The sequence below is a fragment of the Salvelinus namaycush genome, unplaced genomic scaffold (genome assembly GCF_016432855.1).
Source record: "Salvelinus namaycush isolate Seneca unplaced genomic scaffold, SaNama_1.0 Scaffold520, whole genome shotgun sequence".
Taxonomy (NCBI): Eukaryota; Metazoa; Chordata; class Actinopteri; order Salmoniformes; family Salmonidae; genus Salvelinus; species Salvelinus namaycush.
Genome location: NW_024061221.1, coordinates 60,992 through 88,907, shown reverse-complemented (window position 1 = coordinate 88,907; position 27,916 = coordinate 60,992). Strand labels below are relative to the sequence as shown.

Sequence of the window (27,916 nt, the reverse complement as noted above, 5' to 3'; positions counted from 1 at the left end):
TGTGTGTGGAGTTGTTTTTATTTAATCAGTTTTATAATACGGCTGTAACGTAACAATGTGGAACAAGTCAAGAGGTCTGAAAACTTTCCGAAGGCACTGTATGCTATTGCAAAAAATATATATTTTGGTTGTGTTTATGAATGTTTTAGGTATATATTTGAATTAGTTTGTTGCTGTAGGCTGTAGGGTAAATCTATTTAAGCTTTATTTGACTAGGCAAGTCAGTTTGGTAAACAAATCCAAAGTCAGGAAGCGCGTTCACTAAAAGCAGACGAAATGTCAAAGTTCCGTAACAATCAGTAGAAACATGTCAAACGATGTATTGAATCAATCTTTAGAATGTTTTTAACATAAATCTTCAGTAACGTTCCAACCGGAGAATTACATTGACTTCAGATGTGCGATGGAACAGAGCTCCCTCTCATGTGAACGCGCATGGTTTAGAGCATGGTCAGGTCATGATAGACCTGACTAATTCCTGTCTCCTTCGGCCCCACTTCACAGTAGACTGTTGACATCTAGTGGAAGCCGTAGGAAGTGCAAACTCATCCATATCCCACTGTGTATTCAATAGGGGCTTGGTTGAAAGTCGACAAACCTCAGATTTCCCACTTCCTGGTTGGATTTTTTCTCAGGTTTTTGCCTGCCATATGAGTTCTGTAATACTAACAGACATCATTCAAACAGTTTTAGAAACGTCAGAGTGTTTTCTATCCAAATCTACTAATACTATGCATATCTTAGCTTCTGGGCCTGAGTAGCAGGCAGTTTACTCTGGGCACCTTATTCATCCAAGCTACTCAATACTGCCCCCAGCCATAAGAAGTTAACCTGTCTCTTCCACTTCACCTACACTGATCAAATTGGATTTAACAAGAGACATCATTAAGGGATCATAGCTTTTGCATGGATTCATCTGGTCAGTCTGTAATGGAAAGAGCAGGCGTTCTTAATATTTTGTCCACTCATTGTAGATGGTAATGGTAACCTATGAGTTGTGAATCAGAACATGCCTCACAGCCATCCACATAGTTGTGCTTTTCATTTAATTGCTGTGGAAACAATGTGGCCATCAAATAACAATACAACATGGCAATCTTTTTTGTTCTCATGTGTTTCACCACTAACTCTGTCTCCCTCCCTTCCATCCTGTAGAGTCCTCTGGACCGGGCCCAGGGTGCTACTAACTCTGTCTCTCTCCCTTCCATCCTGTAGAGTCCTCTGGACCGGGCCCAGGGTGCTAAGAACAAGGGCAACAAGTACTTCAAGGCTGGGAAGTATGAGCAGGCCATCCAGTGTTACACAGAGGCCATCGGTCTGTGTCCTAGAGAGAACCAGACAGACCTGTCCACCTTCTACCAGAACAGAGCTGCTGCCTACGAACAGCAGGTTAGTGGCAACTATCACCGTGGCAACCATTCATTATGATGCTCTGTATGTGTTCCTCTGGGTTTATAACAGTGGAGGCTGGTGAGAGGAGGACAGCTCATATTAATAGCTAGAATGGAATTGATGGAATGGTATCAAACACATTGAAACCAGACCATCGTGTGTTTGAGGCCTGCAGTTCAACCAGACCATCGTGTGTTTGAGGCCTGCAGTTCAACCAGACCATCGTGTGTTTGAGGCCGTTTCAGTTCCACCAGACCATCGTGTGTTTGAGGCCGTTTCAGTTCAACCAGACCATCGTGTGTTTGAGGCCGTTTCAGTTCAACCAGACCATCGTGTGTTTGAGGCCTTCAGTTCAACCAGACCATCGTGTGTTTGAGGCCTGCAGTTCAACCAGACCATCGTGTGTTTGAGGCCTGCAGTTCCACCAGACCATCGTGTGTTTGAGGCCTTCAGTTCAACCAGACCATCGTGTGTTTGAGGCCGTTTCAGTGAAACCAGACCATCGTGTGTTTGAGGCCTTCAGTTCAACCAGACCATCGTGTGTTTGAGGCCTTCAGTTCAACCAGACCATTGTGTGTTTGAGGCCTTCAGTTCAACCAGACCATCGTGTGTTTGAGGCCTGCAGTTCCACCAGACCATCGTGTGTTTGAGGCCTTCAGTTCAACCAGACCATCGTGTGTTTGAGGCCGTTTCAGTGAAACCAGACCATCGTGTGTTTGAGGCCTTCAGTTCAACCAGACCATCGTGTGTTTGAGGCCTTCAGTTCAACCAGACCATTGTGTGTTTGAGGCCTTCAGTTCAACCAGACCATCGTGTGTTTGAGGCCTTCAGTTCAACCAGACCATCGTGTGTTTGAGGCCGTTTCAGTTCAACCAGACCATCGTGTGTTTGAGGCCTTCAGTTCAACCAGACCATCGTGTGTTTGAGGCCGTTTCAGTTCAACCAGACCATCGTGTGTTTGAGGCCGTTTCAGTTCAACCAGACCATCGTGTGTTTGAGGCCGTTTCAGTGAAACCAGACTATGAGCCCATCCTCTGGTTTTCACGTGTCACCAGCCACCACTGGTTTATAGTTTATAACTGTTGAATGCATGTGTGTTTGTGTGTGTTAACATGAACTATGTCTGTTTCCAGATGAAGTGGACAGAGGTGGTGCAGGACTGTACCCAGGCTGTAGTGATTAACCCACGCTACATCAAGGCCCTATTCAGGAGGGCCAAGGCCCTGGAGAGACTGGACAACAAGAAGGAGTGCCTGGAAGGTACACACATGTACACTCACACACACACACACACACACACACACACACACACACACACACACACACACACACACACACACACACACACACACTGGACAAGAAGGAGTGCCTGGAAGGTGGGGCTTAACTCAGACTTGTTACAGTTGACCAGAGCCCTATTCCCTATATAGTGCACTACTTTAGACCAGAGCCCTATTCCCTAATAGTGCACTACAGTTGAGCCGTGTGGTCCCTGGTCAAACGTGCTTTATATAGGGAACAGAGTGCCAGTTGGAACGTGATCAATGATTGTCGTTTAAAGGCACATGATACCACAGCAGGTCAAGTAACAAGGGAACCCCCATATATTCCTTCCTTCCCCCCCTCCCCCCCTCCTTCCCTCTCCCCCCTCCCCCCTCCTGTAGATGTGACGGCAGTGTGTATCCTGGAGGCCTTCCAGAACCAGCAGAGTATGCTGCTAGCAGACAAAGTCCTCAAACTGCTGGGGAAGGAGAAGGCCAAAGACCAATACAAGGTGAGAGGATGTCCCAGCTCTCCTGCTGCTCCTTACTGAAGGTGTAATGTTGGGTTTTAACTGCTCTGAAAGGTTCTCCTTCTCTGTGGGTCTGTGTAATTTGTGTAATCTGTGGGAAATATGTCTCTAATATGGTCACACATTTGGCAGGAGGTTAGGAAGTGCAGCTCAGTTTCCACCTCATTTTGTGGGCAGTGTGCACATAGCCTTTCTTCTCTTGACAGCCAGGTCTGCCTACGTCAGTCTCTCTCAATAGCAAGGCTATGCTCACTGAGTCTGTACATAGTCAAAGCTTTCCTTAAGTTTGGGTCATTCAGTGGTCAGGTATTCTGCCACTGTGGACTCTCTGTTTAGGGCCAAATAGCATTTTAGTTTGCTCAGTTTTTTTGTTAATTCTTTCCAATGTGTCAAGTAATTATATTTTGTTTTCTCATGATTTGATTGGGTCTAATTGTGTTTCTGTCCTGGGGGTGTGTTTGTGTTTGTGTTCAGAGCCCCAGGACCAGCTTGCTTAGGGGACTCTTCTCTAGGTTCATCCCTCTGTAGGTGATGGCTTTGGGGTGGAATGTGTGGGTATTGTTTCCTTTTCTGTATTTTGATCATTAGCGGGTATAGTCCTAATTCTACTCTGCACTGTTTGGGGTTTTGCGTTATACACTAAGTATATTTTTGCGGAATTCCGCATGCAGAGTGTCAATTGGGTGTTTGTCCCATTTTTTTGTGAATTCTTGGTTGGTGAGCGGACCCCAGACCGCACAACCAGAAAGGGCAATGGGTTCTATAACTGATTCATAATATTTTTAGCCAGATCCTAATTGGGATGTTGAATTCTATGTTTCTTTTTATGGTATCGAAGGCCCTTCTTGCCTTGTCTCTCAGATCCTTCACAGCCTTGTGGAAGTTACCTGTGGTGTTGATATTTAGGCCGAGGTAGATGTAGTTCTTTGTGTGCTCTCGGGCAACAGTGTCAAGATAGAATTTGGCTACTGGACCTTTTTTGGAACACCATTATTTTTGTCTTAATGAGATCCACTGTCAGGGCCCAGGTCTGACAGAATCTGTGCAGAAGATCTAGGTGCTGCTGTAGGCCCTCCTTGGTTGGGGACAGAAGCATCAGATCATCAGCAGTAGACATTTGACATCAGATTCTAGTAGGGTGAGGCCGGGTGCTGCAGACTGTTCTAGTGCCCTCGCCAATTCATTGATATACATGTTGAAGAGGGTGGGGCTCAAGCTGCATCCCTGCTGTCTCACCCCACAGCCCTGAGGAAAGAAATCTGTGTTTATTGACAATTTTAACTGCAAACTTGTGTACATTGACTGTGTCACGTCATATGCTTTTATCTAAGCACCAGATTAGAACGCATCTACATATAGTCACACTCAGTGATTATGTGCGTAAAGAACCATCATTGGGACAGCAACAGATGATTTCTGGACTCAGGTGGCATAAAGAACCATCATTGGGACAGCAACAGATGATTTCTGGACTCAGGTGGCATAAAGAACCATCATTGGGACAGCAACAGATGATTTCTGTGAGCGCTGGTGTCCCATCCTGAACAAATGCTCTGTTGATTTAATTGTTGACCAGTAGAAAAGGATTTTATTGAAATGGACAACACGATTGAAGAGAAAATCGCCTAAAATGACATACCCAACTCTAACTGCCTGTAGCTCAGGACCTGAAGCAAGGATGTGCATATTATTGACACCATTTGAAAGGAAACACTTTGAAGTTTGTGGAAATGTGAAATTATTGTAGGAGAATATAACACAAAAGATCTGGTAAAAGATAATACAAAAAAATACGTGTTTTTCCTCCATTTTTGAAGTGCAAGAGAAAGGCCACAATGTATTATTTCAGTTTAGGTGCGATTTTAGACTGATCCAATGAACCATTGAATTTCTGTTCAAAATGTATCAAGTCTGCCCAAATGTACCTAATTTGTTTATTAATACATTTAAGTTCATAACTCTTCACTCTCCTCAAACAATGGCATGGTATGTTTTCACTGTAATAGCTACTGTAAATTGGACAGTGCAGTTAGATTAACAAGAATTTAATCTTTCTGCCCAAATAAGACATGTCTATGTCCTGGGAAATGTTCTTGTTACTTACAACCTCATGCTAATCACATTAGCGCACGTTAGCTCAACCGTCCCACGGGGGGACACAGATCCTGTAGAGGTTTTAATGATGATGTCATATTCAATGAACTGACGAAAAATCCTGACAGGATGTCCTGCTCCTCCACTCCATGACAGACGCAGGAGGGATGTCACTTCCTTCTATCCACCCCCGTCTGACCAACGCTCTTCAACCAGGAACTAATCCGCTTCCAGTGCCAGTTTTTTATCCAATGAGATACAGGGCTGACAATTTCATTGGCTGTTGGCGAGGGGAACCCCGTTCCCAGACAGGTTAAAAGAGGGGTAGTTGGCTCATAGCTGTGTGCCATGACCAGGGATCGTCCGTGCGGAAGGTTAGGTTGCTTTACGTTCCCATTTTTGTAGCAGTCAGCAACAAGCGTCTCTGGATTGTCCATGAGGAGCTTCTCATTGTACTCTTTCCGTGCCTTGTCATTTTTTATATCCAGGGGTACTGTACTGTGGTAACCTCTGCACAGAAGGAAGCCATGGAGCAAGTTTGCCAAAGAGGCCTCTGCATTTGGGTGGGGGAGGAACTCTGCTGCCATTGTTGGGCTCAGGGGCTTCACACCTCAAGGCTAATTAATGTTGCAGCCGGCTCTGTTCTGTCTTAGCAACCATGGTAGCCTTAGCATTCAGTCTTTATAAAGTTAAATAGCTACAGATTATTGTAATGTTATTTTCCTTCTAGGCTTTCGAAGTAGCTTCAGACTGAACATTACTTACTCAGTTCGAGGCTGGATGATATTTTCGTGTTTCTGTTATGCTTCTTTTGATGGTTGCTGGTTTGTCAGGAAGTTTTCTGGATAGTCCTTGGCAGTAAGAATCCTTGGTAATAAAAATCCTTACAAAATCAGGTTGTAGGTTTGGAGTTTTGATGTGGAGTGTAGTATGCTGTATGTCCTTGTTGAATTATTATTTATTTTTTTAAACATCCAAGTTTATACAACCCTAAATCTATCTTTTTGTTAACTTGCTGAACAATTCAGGAGCTCATCTGCTCATGACCTCTCTCTCTCGAACCCTCTCTCTCCAGAACCGTGAGCCCCTGATGATTTCTCCTCAGTTCATCAAGTCTCTCCCTCTTTCTTCTCTCTACCTCTCTCATCTATCTCTCTCCCTCCGCTCTCTTCTCGCTCTCTCTCCCTCCGCTCTCTCTTCTCGCTCTCTCTCCCTCCGCTCTCTCTTCTCGCTCTCTCTCCCTCCGCTCTCTCTTCTCGCTCTCTCTCCCTCCGCTCTCTCTTCTCGCTCTCTCTCCCTCCGCTCTCTCTCCCTCCGCTCTCTCTCCCTCCGCTCTCTCTCCCTCCGCTCTCTCTCCCTCCGCTCTCTCTCCCTCCGCTCTCTCTCCCTCCGCTCTCTCTCCCTCCGCTCTCTCTTCTCGCTCTCTCTCCCTCCGCTCTCTCTTCTCGCTCTCTCTCCCTCCGCTCTCTCTTCTCGCTCTCTCTCCCTCCGCTCTCTCTCCCTCCGCTCTCTCTTCTCGCTCCGCTCCGCTCTCTCTCCCTCCCTCCGCTCTCTTCTCGCTGTCTCTCTCTTCTTCCTCAATTCATCATGTCTTCTCTCTCTCCAGAACCGTGACCCCCTGATGCCTTCTCCTCAGTTCATCAAGTCCTACTTCAGCTCTTTCACCGATGACATTATCTCCCAACCGCTCCAGAAGGGTGAGAAGAAGGATGAGGACAAGGACAACGAGGGCGAGGCTGCAGAGGTCACAGAAAGGTCAGAGGTCACACTGTGTCACTTCCTGTCCTGTATGTTGCTCTGGATTTTAAAAAAAACTACATTTGCGTTCCAAATGGCACACTATTCCCTATGAACACAGCCATAGTGTCTGTACCAGGGTTCAACATACTGAACTAGTGTCTGTACCAGGGTTCAACATACTGAACTAGTGTCTGTACCAGGGTTCAACATACTGAACTAGTGTCTGGACCGGGGTTCAACATACTGAACTAGTGTCTGGACCGGGGTTCAACATACTGAACTAGTGTCTGGACCGGGGTTCAACATACTGAACTAGTGTCTGGACCGGGGTTCAACATACTGAACTAGTGTCTGGACCGGGGTTCAACATACTGAACTAGTGTCTGGACCGGGGTTCAACATACTGAACTAGTGTCTGGACCGGGGTTCAACATACTGAACTAGTGTCTGGACCGGGGTTCAACATACGGAACTAGTGTCTGGACCGGGGTTCAACATACGGAACTAGTGTCTGGACCGGGGTTCAACATACGGAACTAGTGTCTGGACCGGGGTTCAACATACGGAACTAGTGTCTGGACCGGGGTTCAACATACGGAACTAGTGTCTGGACCGGGGTTCAACATACGGAACTAGTGTCTGGACCGGGGTTCAACATACGGAACTAGTGTCTGGACCGGGGTTCAACATACGGAACTAGTGTCTGGACCGGGGTTCAACATACGGAACTAGTGTCTGGACCGGGGTTCAACATACGGAACTAGTGTCTGGACCGGGGTTCAACATACGGAACTAGTGTCTGGACCGGGGTTCAACATACGGAACTAGTGTCTGGACCGGGGTTCAACATACGGAACTAGTGTCTGGACCGGGGTTCAACATACGGAACTAGTGTCTGGACCGGGGTTCAACATACGGAACTAGTGTCTGGACCGGGGTTCAACATACGGAACTAGTGTCTGGACCGGGGTTCAACATACGGAACTAGTGTCTGGACCGGGGTTCAACATACGGAACTAGTGTCTGGACCGGGGTTCAACATACGGAACTAGTGTCTGGACCGGGGTTCAACATACGGAACTAGTGTCTGGACCGGGGTTCAACATACGGAACTAGTGTCTGGACCGGGGTTCAACATACGGAACTAGTGTCTGGACCGGGGTTCAACATACGGAACTAGTGTCTGGACCGGGGTTCAACATACGGAACTAGTGTCTGGACCGGGGTTCAACATACGGAACTAGTGTCTGGACCGGGGTTCAACATACGGAACTAGTGTCTGGACCGGGGTTCAACATACGGAACTAGTGTCTGGACCGGGGTTCAACATACGGAACTAGTGTCTGGACCGGGGTTCAACATACGGAACTAGTGTCTGGACCGGGGTTCAACATACTGAATTAGTGTCTGTACCGGGGTTCAACATACTGAATTAGTGTCTGGACCGGGGTTCAACATACTGAATTAGTGTCTGGACCGGGGTTCAACATACTGAACTAGTGTCTGGACCGGCGTTCAACATACTGAACTAGTGTCTGTACCAGGGTTCAACATACTGAACTAGTGTCTGTACCAGGGTTCAACATACTGAACTAGTGTCTGGACCAGCGTTCAACATACTGAACTAGTGTCTGTACCAGGGTTCAACATACTGAATTAGTGTCTGGACCAGGGTTCAACATACTGAACTAGTGTCTGGACCAGCGTTCAACATACTGAACTAGTGTCTGTACCAGGGTTCAACATACTGAACTAGTGTGTACCAGGGTTCAACATACTGAACTAGTGTCTGGACCAGCGTTCAACATACTGAACTAGTGTGTACCAGGGTTCAACATACTGAACTAGTGTCTGTACCAGGGTTCAACATACTGAACTAGTGTCTGGACCGGGGTTCAACATACTGAACTAGTGTCTGGACCGGGGTTCAACATACGGAACTAGTGTCTGGACCGGGGTTCAACATACGGAACTAGTGTCTGGACCGGGGTTCAACATACGGAACTAGTGTCTGGACCGGGGTTCAACATACGGAACTAGTGTCTGGACCGGGGTTCAACATACGGAACTAGTGTCTGGACCGGGGTTCAACATACGGAACTAGTGTCTGGACCGGGGTTCAACATACGGAACTAGTGTCTGGACCGGGGTTCAACATACGGAACTAGTGTCTGGACCGGGGTTCAACATACGGAACTAGTGTCTGGACCGGGGTTCAACATACGGAACTAGTGTCTGGACCGGGGTTCAACATACGGAACTAGTGTCTGGACCGGGGTTCAACATACGGAACTAGTGTCTGGACCGGGGTTCAACATACGGAACTAGTGTCTGGACCGGGGTTCAACATACGGAACTAGTGTCTGGACCGGGGTTCAACATACGGAACTAGTGTCTGGACCGGGGTTCAACATACGGAACTAGTGTCTGGACCGGGGTTCAACATACGGAACTAGTGTCTGGACCGGGGTTCAACATACGGAACTAGTGTCTGGACCGGGGTTCAACATACGGAACTAGTGTCTGGACCGGGGTTCAACATACGGAACTAGTGTCTGGACCGGGGTTCAACATACGGAACTAGTGTCTGGACCGGGGTTCAACATACGGAACTAGTGTCTGGACCGGGGTTCAACATACGGAACTAGTGTCTGGACCGGGGTTCAACATACGGAACTAGTGTCTGGACCGGGGTTCAACATACGGAACTAGTGTCTGGACCGGGGTTCAACATACGGAACTAGTGTCTGGACCGGGGTTCAACATACGGAACTAGTGTCTGGACCGGGGTTCAACATACGGAACTAGTGTCTGGACCGGGGTTCAACATACGGAACTAGTGTCTGGACCGGGGTTCAACATACGGAACTAGTGTCTGGACCGGGGTTCAACATACGGAACTAGTGTCTGGACCGGGGTTCAACATACGGAACTAGTGTCTGGACCGGGGTTCAACATACGGAACTAGTGTCTGGACCGGGGTTCAACATACGGAACTAGTGTCTGGACCGGGGTTCAACATACGGAACTAGTGTCTGGACCGGGGTTCAACATACGGAACTAGTGTCTGGACCGGGGTTCAACATACGGAACTAGTGCCTGGACCGGGGTTCAACATACGGAACTAGTGCCTGGACCGGGGTTCAACATACGGAACTAGTGCCTGGACCGGGGTTCAACATACGGAACTAGTGCCTGGACCGGGGTTCAACATACGGAACTAGTGCCTGGACCGGGGTTCAACATACGGAACTAGTGCCTGGACCGGGGTTCAACATACGGAACTAGTGCCTGGACCGGGGTTCAACATACGGAACTAGTGCCTGGACCGGGGTTCAACATAGTTCTGGTTATCTGAAGGCCAACCAGTACATTAACCCTGTCCTTAACCTCTGACCTCTGTCCTGCCCATAGTTCTGGTTTTCTGAAGGCCAAGCAGTACATTAACCCTGTCCTTAACCTCTGACCTCTGTCCTGTCCATAGTTCTGGTTATCTGAAGGCCAAGCAGTACATGGAGGAGGAGAACTATGATAAGATCATCAGTGAGTGCACGAAGGAGGTGGAGTCTGGGGGCCGGTACACTGCTGAGGCCCTGTTGCTACGGGCAACCTTCTACCTCCTGATTGGCAACACCACCGGCGCCCAGCCCGACCTGAACCGGGTCATTAACATGGAGGACGCCAATGTCAAGGTAGTGGAGATGAGCTGGGGTCGGTGTGGGGGGGGGGGCTGGTGTCCAGTAGCTCAGCTCCTCCCCGTTAGTCGCTATTAGCAGCTCCCCCTCTCGGTTAGTCGTTATTATCAGCTCAGCTCCTCCCCGTTAGTCGCTATTAGCAGCTCCCCCTCTCGGTTAGTCGTTATTAGCAGCTCAGCTCCTCCCCGTTAGTCGCTATTAGCAGCTCCCCCTCTCGGTTAGTCGTTATTAGCAGCTCAGCTCCTCCCCGTTAGTCGCTATTAGCAGCTCCCCCTCTCGGTTAGTCGCTATTAGCAGCTCAGCTCCTCCCCGTTAGTCGCTATTAGCAGCTCCCCCTCTTGGTTAGTCATTATTAGCAGCTCAGCCCCTCCCCCTCTGTTAGTCGCTATTAGCACCTCAACTCCTCCTTCTCTCGGTTTGTCGCTGTTAGCAGCTCCTCCTTTCGGTTTGTCGCTGTTATCAGCTCAGCTCCACCTCCTCTCGGTTAGTCGCTATTAGCAGCTCCCCCACCTTCCGGTTAGTCACTATTAGCAGCTCTGCCCCTCCACTTTGTTAGTCGCTATTAGCAGCTCCCCCTCTCGGTTAGTCGCTATTAGCAGCTCCCCCACCTTCCGGTTAGTCACTATTAGCAGCTCTGCCCCTCCACTTTGTTAGTCGCTATTAGCAGCTCCCCCTCTCGGTTAGTCGCTATTAGCAGCTCCCCCACCTTCCGGTTAGTCACTATTAGCAGCTCTGCCCCTCCACTTTGTTAGTCGCTATTAGCAGCTCAGCCCCTCCTTCTCTCGGTTTGTCTGTTAGCAGCTCAGCTCCTCCTCCTCTCGGTTTGTCGCTATTAGCAGCTCAGCTCCTCCTCCTCTCTGTTTGTCGCTATTAGCAGCTCAGCTCCTCCTCCTCTCGGTTTGTCTGTTAGCAGCTCAGCCCCTCCTCCTTTCGGTTTGTCTCTGTTAGCAGCTCAGCTCCTCCTCCTCTCTGTTTGTCGCTATTAGCAGCTCAGCCCCTCCTCCTCTCGGTTAGTCGCTATTAGCAGCTCAGCTCCTCCTCCTCTCAGTTTGTCGCTATTAGCAGCTCAGCTCCTCTTTCTCCTCTTGGTTTGTCGCTATTAGCAGCTCACCTCCTCCTTCTCCTCTTGGTTTGTCGCTATTAGCAGCTCACCTCCTCCTTCTCCTCTTGGTTTGTCGCTATTAGCAGCTCACCTCCTCCTTCTCCTCTTGGTTTGTCGCTATTAGCAGCTCACCTCCTCCTTCTCCTCTTGGTTTGTCGCTATTAGCAGCTCACCTCCTCCTTCTCCTCTTGGTTTGTCGCTATTAGCAGCTCACCTCCTCCTTCTCCTCTTGGTTTGTCGCTATTAGCAGCTCACCTCCTCCTTCTCCTCTTGGTTTGTCACTATTAGCAGCTCAGCTCCTCCTCCTCTCGGTTAGTCGCTATTAGCAGCTCAGCCCCTCCTCCTCTCGGTTAGTCGCTATTAGCAGCTCAGCTCCTCCTCTCGGTTAGTCGCTATTAGCAGCTCAGCTCCTCTCAGTTTGTCGCTGTTTGCAGCTCACCTCCTCCTTCTCCTCTTGGTTTGTCGCTATTAGCAGCTCACCTCCTCCTCTTGGTTTGTCGCTATTAGCAGCTCAGCTCCTCCTCCTCTCGGTTTGTCGCTATTAGTTTGCATGGTGGTATGGCTGTCAACACATTGTTCCAAACAAGAATGAGGCTACTTTCAACTTTGCTTCTTAATATAGTCATTCTATTACTAGGATTCCATTTCACCCAAATGTTTTGATGTATATTGCAAGTCAACTAGCAATAGTTGGTAATAAATTCTAATTAGATATATTACCCACATGGTGCAGCCCAGACCAGGTGGCTGTATAGTTAATATAGTAAGCAGCTCTTCTTTCTCTTAGTCCTGCTAGCTGAGGGCCAATGCTCTGACTGAACCCCTGTTTTGTCCTGTCTCTGTCCTGGTACTGCAGCTGAGGGCCAATGCTCTGACTGAAAGCCTGTTTTGTCCTGGTACTGCAGCTGAGGGCCAATGCTCTGACTGAACCCCTGTTTTGTCCTGTCTCTGTCCTGGTACTGCAGCTCAGGGCCAATGCTCTGACTGAACCCTGTTTTGTCCTGTCTCTGTCCTGGTACTGCAGCTCAGGGCCAATGCTCTGACTGAACCCTGTTTTGTCCTGTCTCTGTCCTGGTACTGCTAGCTGAGGGCCAATGCTCTGACTGAACCCTGTTTTGTCCTGTCTCTGTCCTGGTACTGCAGCTCAGGGCCAATGCTCTGACTGAACCCCTGTCTTGTCCTGTCTCTGTCCTGGTACTGCAGCTCAGGGCCAATGCTCTGATCAAGCGTGGCAGTATGTACATGCAGCAGCAGCAGCCTATGATGTCAACACAGGACTTCAACATGGCCGCTGAGATCGACACGCGCAACGCAGACGTCTACCACCACCGGGGACAGGTAGGGCTGTCTCTATCACTATCCCACCACCGGGGACAGGTAGGGCTGTCTCTATCACTATCCCACCACCGGGGACAGGTAGGGCTGTCTCTATCACTATCCCACCACCGGGGACAGGTAGGGCTGTCTCTATCACTATCCCATATGGCCCTGCCCAAATGGCACCCTATTTAGTGCACTACTTTTGACCAGCGCCCTATTCCCTATTTAGTGCACTACTTTTGACCAGCGTCCATAGGCCTCTAAATAAGGAATGGGGTGAATAGGATGCCCTTTGGGGCTAACTTGCAAGTAAACAGTAAGATGCATTAAGTCACATCATTACCATTGGTTTACACTAACAGACTGAAGTGTTTCCCCTTCAGTTGAAGATCCTTCTGGACCAGGTAGAGGAGGCCGTCGGAGACTTTGATGAGTGCATCCTGCTCAGACCTGACTCTGCTCTGGCACAGGCTCAGAAATGTTTCGCCCTGGTGAGTAGGGATCAGGAGACTGAGCTCACTAATATAATGGATATCTGTTGTAAACATGAATCTTATCAGTTTCTCTGTCCTCTAGCGTAGGTGTAGGTTTGGGATGTGTTGGAGATGTGTTCATGTTAAAAGGTTCATCCTACTGGCTGTGCATGCAGTACAGACATGCTCTGGTGAATGGACTGTCTTATCCACTTCATACAGCTGAGACTGGATCTCACCAATGTGTTGTTAATCCACTTCATACAGCTGAGACTGGATCTCACCAATGTGCTGTTAATCCACTTCATACAGCTGAGACTGGATCTCACCAATGTGTTGTTAATCCACTTCATACAGCTGAGACTGGATCTCACCAATGTGTTGTTAATCCACTTCATACAGCTGAGACTGGATCTCACCAATGTGTTGTTAATCCACTTCATACAGCTGAGACTGGATCTCACCAATGTGCTGTTAATCCACTTCATACAGCTGAGACTGGATCTCACCAATGTGTTGTTAATCCACTTCATACAGCTGAGACTGGATCTCACCAGCTAGTGTTAACCAGCTAGTCTGTGTGTGTCCAGTACAGGCAGGCATACACTGGCAACAGCCAGTCCCAGGTGCAGACGGCCATGGACGGCTTTGAGGACGTCATCAGAAGGTTCCCTAAGTGTGCCGAGGGGTACGCTCTGTATGCACAGGTAGGGGTACGCTCTGTATGCACAGGTAGGGGTACGCTCTGTATGCACAGGTAGGGGTACGCTCTGTATGCACAGGTAGGGGTACGCTCTGTATGCACAGGTAGGGGTACGCTCTGTATGCACAGGTAGGGGTACGCTCTGTATGCACAGGTAGGGGTACGCTCTGTATGCACAGGTAGGGGTACGCTCTGTCATTAACACGGTCTCACCTGTCAGGTGCGCTGTCATTAACACGGTCTTTCTGAGGGGGTGTGGTAAATTGCCAAGATATTGCCAATATACCACAGCTAAGGGCTGTTCTTTTGCACGACACAATGAGGAGTGCCTGTATACATCCCTTAGCCGTGGTATATTGGCTATATATCACACACACCCTTATTGTTGTTATAAACTGGCTACCAACGTAATTAGAGCAGTAAAAATACATGTCAACAGAAGTCAGAAATAGCATTATAAATATTCACATACCTTTGATGATCTTCATCAGAATGCACTCCCAGGAATCCCAGTTCCACAATAAATGTTTGTTTTGTTCGATGAAGTCCATCATTTATGTCCAAATACATCCTTTTTGTTCGCGCGTTTAACCCAGTATTCAAAATTCATGACGCGCGATCACTAGGAGCAGACGAAAAGTTAAAAAGTTCCGAAACATAGAAACATGTCAAACGATGTATAGAATCAATCTTTAGGATGTTTTTAACATAAATCTTCAATAATGTTCCAACCAGAGAATTCCATTGTCTGTAGAAATGCAATGGAACGCAAGCTAACTCTCTCACGTGAACTGGCAGACCTCTGACTCATTCCCCTCTCATTCGCCCCCACTTCACAGTAGAAGCCTCAAACAAGGTTCTAAAGACTGTTGACATCTAGTGGAAGCCTTGGGAAGTGCAATATGACCCCATTTCCACTATCTTGGATAAGCAAAGAGCTGAAAAACTGCAAACCTCAGATTTCCCACTTCCTGGTTGGATTTTTTCTCAGGTTTTTGCCTGCCATATGAGTTATGTTATACTCACAGACATCATTCAAACAGTTTTAGAAACTTCAGAGTGTTTTCTATCCAAATCTACTAATAATATGCATATCCTAGCATCTGGGCCTGAGTAGCAGGCAGTTTACTCTGGGTACGCTTTTCATCCGGACGTGAAAATACTGCCCCCTACCCAAGAAAAAAAATTTACTTGAGTATGTGAATCACCCTGAACCGTTTCTCCTGTGTCTCTGTGTTGTTCAGGCATTGACTGACCAGCAACAGTTTGGCAAGGCAGATCAGATGTACAACAAGTGTATTGACCTGGAGCCGGACAACGCTACAACATACGTCCACAAGGGGTGAGTTAGTCAGACAACGCTACAACATACGTCCACAAGGGGTGAGTTAGTCGGACAACATACGTCCACAAGGGGTGAGTTAGTCGGACAACATACGTCCACAAGGGGTGAGTTAGTCAGACAACATACGTCCACAAGGGGTGAGTTAGTCAGACAACGCTACAACATACGTCCACAAGGGGTGAGTTAGTCAGACAACGCTACAATATACGTCCACAAGGGGTGAGTTAGTCAGACAACATACGTCCACAAGGGGTGAGTTAGTCGGACAACGCTACAACATACGTCCACAAGGGGTGAGTTAGTCAGACAACGCTACAACATACGTCCACAAGGGGTGAGTTAGTCGGACAACGCTACAACATACGTCCACAAGGGGTGAGTTAGTCGGACAACGCTACAACATACGTCCACAAGGGGTGAGTTAGCCGGACAACGCTACAACATACGTCCACAAGGGGTGAGTTAGTCAGACAACATACGTCCACAAGGGGTGAGTTAGCCGGACAACGCTACAACATACGTCCACAAGGGGTGAGTTAGTCGGACAACGCTACAACATACGTCCACAAGGGGTGAGTTAGTCGGACAACGCTACAACATACGTCCACAAGGGGTGAGTTAGCCGGACAACGCTACAACATACGTCCACAAGGGGTGAGTTAGCCGGACAACGCTACAACATACGTCCACAAGGGGTGAGTTAGTCGGACAACGCTACAACATACGTCCACAAGGGGTGAGTTAGTCGGACAACATACGTCCACAAGGGGTGAGTTAGTCAGACAACGCTACAACATACGTCCACAAGGGGTGAGTTAGCCGGACAACGCTACAACATACGTCCACAAGGGGTGAGTTAGTCGGACAACGCTACAACATACGTCCACAAGGGGTGAGTTAGCCGGACAACGCTACAACATACGTCCACAAGGGTTGAGTTAGTCGGACAACGCTACAACATACGTCCACGAGGGGTGAGTTAGTCAGACAACGCTACAACATACGTCCACGAGGGGTGAGTTAGTCGGACAACGCTACAACATACGTCCACGAGGGGTGAGTTAGCCGGACAACGCTACAACATACGTCCACGAGGGGTGAGTTAGTCAGACAATGCTACAACATACGTCCACAAGGGGTGAGTTAGTCAGACAACGCTACAACATACGTCCACAAGGGGTGAGTTAGTCAGACAACGTTACAACATACGTCCACAAGGGGTGAGTTAGTCAGACAACATACGTCCACAAGGGGTGAGTTAGTCAGACAACGCTACAACATACGTCCACAAGGGGTGAGTTAGTCGGACAACATACGTCCACAAGGGGTGAGTTAGTCGGACAACATACGTCCACAAGGGGTGAGTTAGTCAGACAACATACGTCCACAAGGGGTGAGTTAGTCAGACAACGCTACAACATACGTCCACAAGGGGTGAGTTAGTCAGACAACGCTACAATATACGTCCACAAGGGGTGAGTTAGTCAGACAACATACGTCCACAAGGGGTGAGTTAGTCGGACAACGCTACAACATACGTCCACAAGGGGTGAGTTAGTCAGACAACGCTACAACATACGTCCACAAGGGGTGAGTTAGTCGGACAACGCTACAACATACGTCCACAAGGGGTGAGTTAGTCGGACAACGCTACAACATACGTCCACAAGGGGTGAGTTAGCCGGACAACGCTACAACATACGTCCACAAGGGGTGAGTTAGTCAGACAACATACGTCCACAAGGGGTGAGTTAGCCGGACAACGCTACAACATACGTCCACAAGGGGTGAGTTAGTCGGACAACGCTACAACATACGTCCACAAGGGGTGAGTTAGTCGGACAACGCTACAACATACGTCCACAAGGGGTGAGTTAGCCGGACAACGCTACAACATACGTCCACAAGGGGTGAGTTAGCCGGACAACGCTACAACATACGTCCACAAGGGGTGAGTTAGTCGGACAACGCTACAACATACGTCCACAAGGGGTGAGTTAGTCGGACAACATACGTCCACAAGGGGTGAGTTAGTCAGACAACGCTACAACATACGTCCACAAGGGGTGAGTTAGCCGGACAACGCTACAACATACGTCCACAAGGGGTGAGTTAGTCGGACAACGCTACAACATACGTCCACAAGGGGTGAGTTAGCCGGACAACGCTACAACATACGTCCACAAGGGTTGAGTTAGTCGGACAACGCTACAACATACGTCCACGAGGGGTGAGTTAGTCAGACAACGCTACAACATACGTCCACGAGGGGTGAGTTAGTCGGACAACGCTACAACATACGTCCACGAGGGGTGAGTTAGCCGGACAACGCTACAACATACGTCCACGAGGGGTGAGTTAGTCAGACAATGCTACAACATACGTCCACAAGGGGTGAGTTAGTCAGACAACGCTACAACATACGTCCACAAGGGGTGAGTTAGTCAGACAACGTTACAACATACGTCCACAAGGGGTGAGTTAGTCAGACAACATACGTCCACAAGGGGTGAGTTAGTCAGACAACGCTACAACATACGTCCACAAGGGGTGAGTTAGTCGGACAACGCTACAACATACGTCCACAAGGGGTGAGTTAGTCAGACAACATACGTCCACAAGGGGTGAGTTAGTCGGACAACGCTACAACATACGTCCACAAGGGGTGAGTTAGTCGGACAACGCTACAACATACGTCCACAAGGGGTGAGTTAGTCAGACAACATACGTCCACAAGGGGTGAGTTAGTCGGACAACGCCACAACATACGTCCACAAGAGGTGAGTTAGTCGGGACAACGCCACAACATACGTCCACAAGGGGTGAGTTAGTCAGACAACTCTACAACATACGTCCACAAGGGGTGAGTTAGCCGGACAACGCTACAACATACGTCCACAAGGGGTGAGTTAGTCGGACAACGCTACAACATACGTCCACAAGGGGTGAGTTAGTCGGACAACGCTACAACATACGTCCACAAGGGGTGAGTTAGCCGGACAACGCTACAACATACGTCCACAAGGGGTAAGTTAGTCAGACAACGCTACAACATACGTCCACAAGGGGTGAGTTAGCCGGACAACGCTACAACATACGTCCACAAGGGGTGAGTTAGTAGGACAACGCTAAAACATACGTCCACAAGGGGTGAGTTAGTCGGACAACGCTACAACATACGTCCACAAGGGGTGAGTTAGTCAGACAACATACGTCCACAAGGGGTGAGTTAGTCAGACAACGCTACAACATACGTCCACAAGGGGTGAGTTAGTCAGACAACATACGTCCACAAGGGGTGAGTTAGTCAGACAACGCTACAACATACGTCCACAAGGGGTGAGTTAGCCGGACAACGCTACAACATTCGTCCACAAGGGGTGAGTTAGTCGGACAACGCTACAACATACGTCCACAAGGGGTGAGTTAGTCGGACAACGCTACAACATACGTCCACAAGGGGGGAGTTAGTCGGACAACGCTACAACATACGTCCACGAGGGGTGAGTTAGTCAGACAACGCTACAACATACGTCCACGAGGGGTGAGTTAGCCGGACAACGCTACAACATACGTCCACGAGGGGTGAGTTAGTCAGACAATGCTACAACATACGTCAACAAGGGGTGAGTTAGTCAGACAACGCTACAACATACGTCCACAAGGGGTGAGTTAGTCGGACAACGCTACAACATACGTCCACAAGGGGTGAGTTAGTCGGACAACGCTACAACATACGTCCACAAGGGGTGAGTTAGTCAGACAACATACGTCCACAAGGGGTGAGTTAGTCAGACAACGCTACAACATACGTCCACAAGGGGTGAGTTAGCCGGACAACGCTACAACATTCGTCCACAAGGGGTGAGTTAGTCGGACAACGCTACAACATACGTCCACAAGGGGTGAGTTAGTCGGACAACGCTACAACATACGTCCACAAGGGGGGAGTTAGTCGGACAACGCTACAACATACGTCCACGAGGGGTGAGTTAGTCAGACAACGCTACAACATACGTCCACGAGGGGTGAGTTAGCCGGACAACGCTACAACATACGTCCACGAGGGGTGAGTTAGTCAGACAATGCTACAACATACGTCCACAAGGGGTGAGTTAGTCAGACAACGCTACAACATACGTCCACAAGGGGTGAGTTAGTCGGACAACGCTACAACATACGTCCACAAGGGGTGAGTTAGTCGGACAACGCTACAACATACGTCCACAAGGGGTGAGTTAGTCGGACAACGCTACAACATACGTCCACAAGGGGTGAGTTAGTCAGACAACATACGTCCACAAGGGGTGAGTTAGTCAGACAACGCTACAACATACGTCCACAAGGGGTGAGTTAGTCAGACAACGCTACAACATACGTCCACAAGGGGTGAGTTAGTCAGACAATGCTACAACATACGTCCACAAGGGGTGAGTTAGTCGGACAACATACGTCCACAAGGGGTGAGTTAGTCAGACAACGCTACAACATACGTCCACAAGGGGTGAGTTAGTCAGACAACGCTACAACATACGTCCACAAGGGGTGAGTTAGTCAGACAATGCTACAACATACGTCCACAAGGGGTGAGTTAGTCGGACAACGCTACAATATACGTCCACAAGGGGTGAGTTAGTCGGACAACGCTACAACATACGTCCACAAGGGGTGAGTTAGTCGGACAACGCTACAACATACGTCCACAAGGGGTGAGTTAGTCAGACAACATACGTCCACAAGGGGTGAGTTAGTCAGACAACGCTACAACATACGTCCACAAGGGGTGAGTTAGTCAGACAACGCTACAACATACGTCCACAAGGGGTGAGTTAGTCAGACAATGCTACAACATACGTCCACAAGGGGTGAGTTAGTCGGACAACATACGTCCACAAGGGGTGAGTTAGTCAGACAACGCTACAACATACGTCCACAAGGGGTGAGTTAGTCAGACAACGCTACAACATACGTCCACAAGGGGTGAGTTAGTCAGACAATGCTACAACATACGTCCACAAGGGGTGAGTTAGTCGGACAACGCTACAATATACGTCCACAAGGGGTGAGTTAGTCGGACAACGCTACAACATACGTCCACAAGGGGTGAGTTAGTCGGACAACGCTACAACATACGTCCACAAGGGGTGAGTTAGTCAGACAACATTACAACATACGTCCACAAGGGGTGAGTTAGTCGGACAACGCTACAACATACGTCCACAAGGGGTGAGTTAGTCGGACAACGCTACAACATACGTCCACAAGGGGTGAGTTAGTCGGACAACGCTACAACATACGTCCACGAGGGGTGAGTTAGTCGGACAACGCTACAACATACGTCCACAAGGGGTGAGTTAGTCAGACACCGCTACAACATACGTCCACAAGGGGTGAGTTAGTCGGACACCGCTACAACATACGTCCACAAGGGGTGAGTTAGTCGGACAACGCTACAACATACGTCCACAAGGGGTGAGTTAGTCGGACAACGCTACAACATACGTCCACAAGGGGTGAGTTAGCCGGACAACGCTACAACATACGTCCACAAGGGGTGAGTTAGTCGGACAACGCTACAACATACGTCCACAAGGGGTGAGTTAGTCGGACAACGCTACAACATACGTCCACAAGGGGTGAGTTAGCCGGACAACGCTACAACATACGTCCACAAGGGGTGAGTTAGCCGGACAACGCTACAACATACGTCCACAAGGGGTGAGTTAGCCGGACAACGCTACAACATACGTCCACAAGGGGTGAGTTAGTCGGACAACGCTACAATATACGTCCAGAAGGGGTGAGTTAGTCGGACACCGCTACAACATACGTCCACAAGGGGTGAGTTAGTCGGACAACGCTACAACATACGTCCACAAGGGGTGAGTTAGTCGGACAACGCTACAACATACGTCCACAAGGGGTGAGTTAGCCGGACAACGCTACAACGTACGTCCACAAGGGGTGAGTTAGTCGGACAACGCTACAACGTACGTCCACAAGGGGTGAGTTAGTCGGACAACGCTACAACATACGTCCACAAGGGGTGAGTTAGTCGGACAACGCTACAACATACGTCCACAAGGGGTGAGTTAGTCGGACAACGCTACAACATACGTCCACAAGGGGTGAGTTAGCCGGACAACGCTACAACATACGTCCACAAGGGGTGAGTTAGTCAGACAACATACGTCCACAAGGGGTGAGTTAGTCAGACAACGCTACAACATACGTCCACAAGGGGTGAGTTAGTCAGACAACATACGTCCACAAGGGGTGAGTTAGTCAGACAACATACGTCCACAAGGGGTGAGTTAGTCAGACAACATACGTCCACAAGGGGTGAGTTAGTCGGACAACGCTACAACATACGTCCACAAGGGGTGAGTTAGTCGGACAACGCTACAACATACGTCCACAAGGGGTGAGTTAGTCGGACAACGCTACAACATACGTCCACAAGGGGTGAGTTAGTCAGACAACGCTACAACATACGTCCACAAGGGGTGAGTTAGTCGGACAACGCTACAACATACGTGCACAAGGGGTGAGTTAGTCGGACAACGCTACAACGTACGTCCACAAGGGGTGAGTTAGTCGGACAACGCTACAACGTACGTCCACAAGGGGTGAGTTAGTCGGACAACGCTACAACGTACGTCCACAAGGGGTGAGTTAGTCGGACAACGCTACAACATACGTCCACAAGGGGTGAGTTAGTCGGACAACGCTACAACATACGTCCACAAGGGGTGAGTTAGTCGGACAACGCTACAACATACGTCCACAAGGGGTGAGTTAGTCGGACAACGCTACAACATACGTCCACAAGGGGTGAGTTAGCCGGACAACGCTACAACATACGTCCACAAGGGGTGAGTTAGTCAGACAACATACGTCCACAAGGGGTGAGTTAGTCAGACAACGCTACAACATACGTCCACAAGGGGTGAGTTAGTCGGACAACGCTACAACGTACGTCCACAAGGGGTGAGTTAGTCGGACAACGCTACAACGTACGTCCACAAGGGGTGAGTTAGTCGGACAACGCTACAACATACGTCCACAAGGGGTGAGTTAGTCTGACAACGCTACAACATACGTCCACAAGGGGTGAGTTAGCCGGACAACGCTACAACATACGTCCACAAGGGGTGAGTTAGTCGGACAACGCTACAACATACGTCCACAAGGGGTGAGTTAGTCGGACAACGCTACAACATACGTCCACGAGGGGTGAGTTAGTCGGACAACGCTACAACATACGTCCACAAGGGGTGAGTTAGTCAGACAACGCTACAACATACGTCCACAAGGGGTGAGTTAGTCGGACAACGCTACAACATACGTCCACAAGGGGTGAGTTAGTCAGACAACATACGTCCACAAGGGGTGAGTTAGTCAGACAACATACGTCCACAAGGGGTGAGTTAGTCGGACAACGCTACAACATACGTCCACAAGAGGTGAGTTAGTCGGACAACGCTACAACATACGTCCACAAGGGGTGAGTTAGTAGGACAACGCTACAACATACGTCCACAAGGGGTGAGTTAGTCGGACAACGCTACAACATACGTCCACAAGGGGTGAGTTAGTCGGACAACGCTACAACATACGTCCACAAGGGGTGAGTTAGTCGGACAACGCTACAACGTACGTCCACAAGGGGTGAGTTAGTCGGACAACGCTACAACGTACGTCCACAAGGGGTGAGTTAGTCGGACAACGCTACAACGTACGTCCACAAGGGGTGAGTTAGTCGGACAACGCTACAACGTACGTCCACAAGGGGTGAGTTAGTCGGACAACGCTACAACATACGTCCACAAGGGGTGAGTTAGTCGGACAACGCTACAACATACGTCCACAAGGGGTGAGTTAGCCGGACAACGCTACAACATACGTCCACAAGGGGTGAGTTAGTCAGACAACATACGTCCACAAGGGGTGAGTTAGTCAGACAACGCTACAACATACGTCCACAAGGGGTGAGTTAGTTGGACAACGCTACAACATACGTCCACAAGGGGTGAGTTAGTCGGACAACGCTACAACGTACGTCCACAAGGGGTGAGTTAGTCGGACAACGCTACAACGTACGTCCACAAGGGGTGAGTTAGTCGGACAACGCTACAACATACGTCCACAAGGGGTGAGTTAGCCGGACAACGCTACAACATACGTCCACAAGGGGTGAGTTAGTCGGACAACGCTACAACATACGTCCACAAGGGGTGAGTTAGTCGGACAACGCTACAACATACGTCCACGAGGGGTGAGTTAGTCGGACAACGCTACAACATACGTCCACAAGGGGTGAGTTAGTCAGACAACGCTACAACATACGTCCACAAGGGGTGAGTTAGTCAGACAACATACGTCCACAAGGGGTGAGTTAGTCGGACAACGCTACAACATACGTCCACAAGGGGTGAGTTAGTCAGACAACGCTACAACATACGTCCACAAGGGGTGAGTTAGTCTGACATCGCTACAACATACGTCCACAAGGGGTGAGTTAGTCAGACAACGCTAAAACATACGTTCACAAGGGGTGAGTTAGCCTGACAACGCTACAACATACGTCCACAAGGGGTGAGTAAAGAGGGGATCCCTGGTCCCTGAGATGAGGTTGATGGGAGGGGCGTCCCTGGTCCCTGAGATGAGGTGGATGGGAGGGGCGTCCCTGGTCCCTGAGATGAGGTGGATGGGAGGGGCGTCCCTGGTCCCTGAGATGAGGTGGATGGGAGGGGTGTCCCTGGTCCCTGAGATGAGGTGGATGGGAGGGGCGTCCCTGGTCCCTGAGATGAGGTGGATGGGAGGGGCGTCCCTGGTCCCTGAGATGAGGTGGATGTGAGCGGCATCCTAGGGGCCTCGTTTTATAAACGTTGTGTAATAATGCTGTAAAACATGCGTGTGCCCTTTTTCAGGCAGAAGTTGGCATTTCTAAAAACTGAACTTGCCATGAGGATGTGTTGATCCTCCCGGAAACTGTAGACCATGCGTACACAGATAGGTAGTGTTAGATTTACGCAATAGTTATAAATGAGGCCCCTGGTGTGATGAGGTTGTGAGGGGAAGTGGCCTGTAGATCAGGAGTAATGTTTTAGTGATAGTCCAGTAAATTGCTAATTCCTGTGTGTGTCAAGGTTGTTGCAGCTCCAGTGGAAGCAGGACTTGGACCTGGGTCTGGACCTCATCAGCAAGGCCATTGAGATCGACAACAAATGTGACTTTGCCTATGAAACCATGGGCACTATTGAAGTTCAAAGGTTAGTTCAATACTTTTTCAAATATTTACCAGTAATAACTTTAGAGTTTGGTTAAGAAGGCATTAAATAACATCTTGGTACATTATAAATGTTTTTACATTAACAACAAATATAACAAAAAATACTAACTTTATACACAGGGGTATATACATTTAAAATGCATAAGGCTTCACAGGCATTTACGGTTCGCTTTGCTTTGTAATTTTTTTGTATTTATTCAGCATGGGGGAAAAAAGCCATATTTCAGTTTTTAAAAGTAAGTCTCTTGGCCTTTCTGTAGCCCAGTTGCATTTATAGTATGTATAAAATAAGTACCATACATAATAAAGAGATTTATTATGGGACAGGGGCATACAGGGTCAGGGCCATCCAGAACATCTTGGATCAGTTAGGATCTGGGGCATCCAGAACATCTTGGATCAGTTAGGGTCAGGGCCATCCAGAACATCTTGGATCAGTTAGGATCTGGGGCATCCAGAACATCTTGGTTCAGTTAGGGTCAGGGCCATCCAGAACATCTTGGATCAGTTAGGATCTGGGGCATCCAGAACATCTTGGTTCAGTTAGGATCAGGGGCATCCAGAACATCTTGGTTCAGTTAGGATCAGGGGCATCCAGAACATCTTGGGTTAGGGTCCTTCCAGAACATCTTGGATCAGTTAGGATCTGGGGCATCCAGAACATCTTGGTTCAGTTAGGATCAGGGGCATCCAGAACATCTTGGTTCAGTTAGGATCAGGGGCATCCACAACACCTTGGATCAGTTAGGATCAGGGGCATCCACAACACCTTGGATTAGGGTCCTTCCAGAACATCTTGGTTCAGTTAGGATCAGGGGCATCCAGAACATCTTGGATTAGGGTCCTTCCAGAACATCTTGGTTCAGTTAGGATCAGGGGCATCCAGAACATCTTGGATCAGTTAGGATCAGGGGCATCCAGAACATCTTGGATCAGTTAGGATCAGGGGCATCCACAACACCTTGGATTAGGGTCCTTCCAGAACATCTTGGTTCAGTTAGGATCAGGGGCATCCAGAACATCTTGGTTCAGTTAGGGTCAGGGGCATCCAGAACATCTAGGATCAGGGGCATCCAGAACATCTAGGATCAGGGGCATCCAGAACATCTTGGATCAGTTAGGGTCAGGGGCATCCAGAACATCTTGGATCAGTTAGGATCAGGGGCATCCAGAACATCTTGGTTCAGTTAGGGTCAGGGGCATCCAGAATCAGGGGCATCCAGAACATCTTGGATCAGTTAGGGTCAGGGGCATCCAGAACATCTTGGTTCAGTTAGGATCTGGGGCATCCAGAACATCTTGGATCAGTTAGGGTCAGGGCCATCCAGAACATCTTGGATCAGTTAGGATCAGGGGCATCCAGAACATCTTGGTTCAGTTAGGATCTGGGGCATCCAGAACATCTTGGTTCAGTTAGGATCAGGGGCATCCAGAACATCTTGGTTCAGTTAGGATCTGGGGCATCCAGAACATCTTGGATCAGTTAGGGTCAGGGCCATCCAGAACATCTTGGATCAGTTAGGATCTGGGGCATCCAGAACATCTTGGTTCAGTTAGGGTCAGGGCCATCCAGAACATCTTGGATCAGTTAGGATCAGGGGCATCCAGAACATCTTGGTTCAGTTAGGATCAGGGGCATCCAGAACATCTTGGGTTAGGGTCCTTCCAGAACATCTTGGATCAGTTAGGATCTGGGGCATCCAGAACATCTTGGTTCAGTTAGGATCAGGGGCATCCAGAACATCTTGGTTCAGTTAGGATCAGGGGCATCCAGAACACCTTGGATCAGTTAGGGTCAGGGGCATCCAGAACATCTTGGTTCAGTTAGGATCAGGGGCATCCACAACACCTTGGATCAGTTAGGATCAGGGGCATCCACAACACCTTGGATTAGGGTCCTTCCAGAACATCTTGGTTCAGTTAGGATCAGGGGCATCCAGAACATCTTGGATTAGGGTCCTTCCAGAACATCTTGGTTCAGTTAGGATCAGGGGCATCCAGAACATCTTGGATCAGTTAGGATCAGGGGCATCCAGAACATCTTGGATCAGTTAGGATCAGGGGCATCCACAACACCTTGGATTAGGGTCCTTCCAGAACATCTTGGTTCAGTTAGGATCAGGGGCATCCAGAACATCTTGGTTCAGTTAGGGTCAGGGGCATCCAGAACATCTAGGATCAGGGGCATCCAGAACATATTGGATCAGTTAGGGTCAGGGGCATCCAGAACATCTTGGATCAGTTAGGATCAGGGGCATCCAGAACATCTTGGTTCAGTTAGGATCAGGGGCATCCAGAACATCTTGGATCAGTTAGGATCAGGGGCATCCACAACACCTTGGATTAGGGTCCTTCCAGAACATCTTGGTTCAGTTAGGATCAGGGGCATCCAGAACATCTTGGTTCAGTTAGGATCAGGGGCATCCACAACACCTTGGATCAGGGGCATCCAGTACATCTTGGATTAGGGTCCTTCCAGAACATCTTGGTTCAGTTAGGATTAGGGGCATCCAGTACATCTTTGTACATATGCAGACACATACATAAAATGTAATGTCATAAAATACATACGACACATGTAAAAACTATATAAGGTGCGTTCGTAAATTTAATCTGGAGTGCCAGAGTGCGCTCTGGGTGTTGGTAAATATAGAGTGTTGTCAGATTGTCCGTTCATAAATTCAGAGAATTTCACTCTCGGAGCGTTCAGAGCGCCCACACTAGACCCTCTGGCCGAGGAGTAGAGTTGATCCAAGCTTTATGACCTCACAACTGTAGTCCCCAAACTAACTGGCTAACGTTGGCTAGCTTGCTAGCTACTTCCAGACACAAATGAGAGAACACCTCACTGATCATTTTACTTGCCGTAGCAGAGCTGGTTAGGCTGTTTTCATTTTATCCAGAGCGTTGGTGACTGTAACTGTGCTGCTGGAAACAATTTAGTTACTATTTTTTGCCAATGTTT

General features: G+C 48.8%; 1 protein-coding gene across 1 annotated transcript in view; it reads left to right on the top strand.

Moving 5' to 3' along the window:
• The window catches only part of tomm70a (translocase of outer mitochondrial membrane 70 homolog A (S. cerevisiae)), a 37,079-nt gene that overhangs the window by 6,616 nt on the left and 2,547 nt on the right, over positions 1-27,916 (top strand). The window contains exons 2-11 of the mRNA XM_038986597.1: positions 1,216-1,389; positions 2,526-2,652; positions 3,057-3,166; positions 6,885-7,033; positions 10,503-10,710; positions 13,019-13,153; positions 13,519-13,626; positions 14,199-14,315; positions 15,556-15,653; positions 24,809-24,931. Coding sequence (XP_038842525.1) covers positions 1,216-1,389; positions 2,526-2,652; positions 3,057-3,166; positions 6,885-7,033; positions 10,503-10,710; positions 13,019-13,153; positions 13,519-13,626; positions 14,199-14,315; positions 15,556-15,653; positions 24,809-24,931 — 1,349 coding nt within the window. The remainder of the gene's footprint in view (positions 1-1,215; positions 1,390-2,525; positions 2,653-3,056; positions 3,167-6,884; positions 7,034-10,502; positions 10,711-13,018; positions 13,154-13,518; positions 13,627-14,198; positions 14,316-15,555; positions 15,654-24,808; positions 24,932-27,916) is intronic.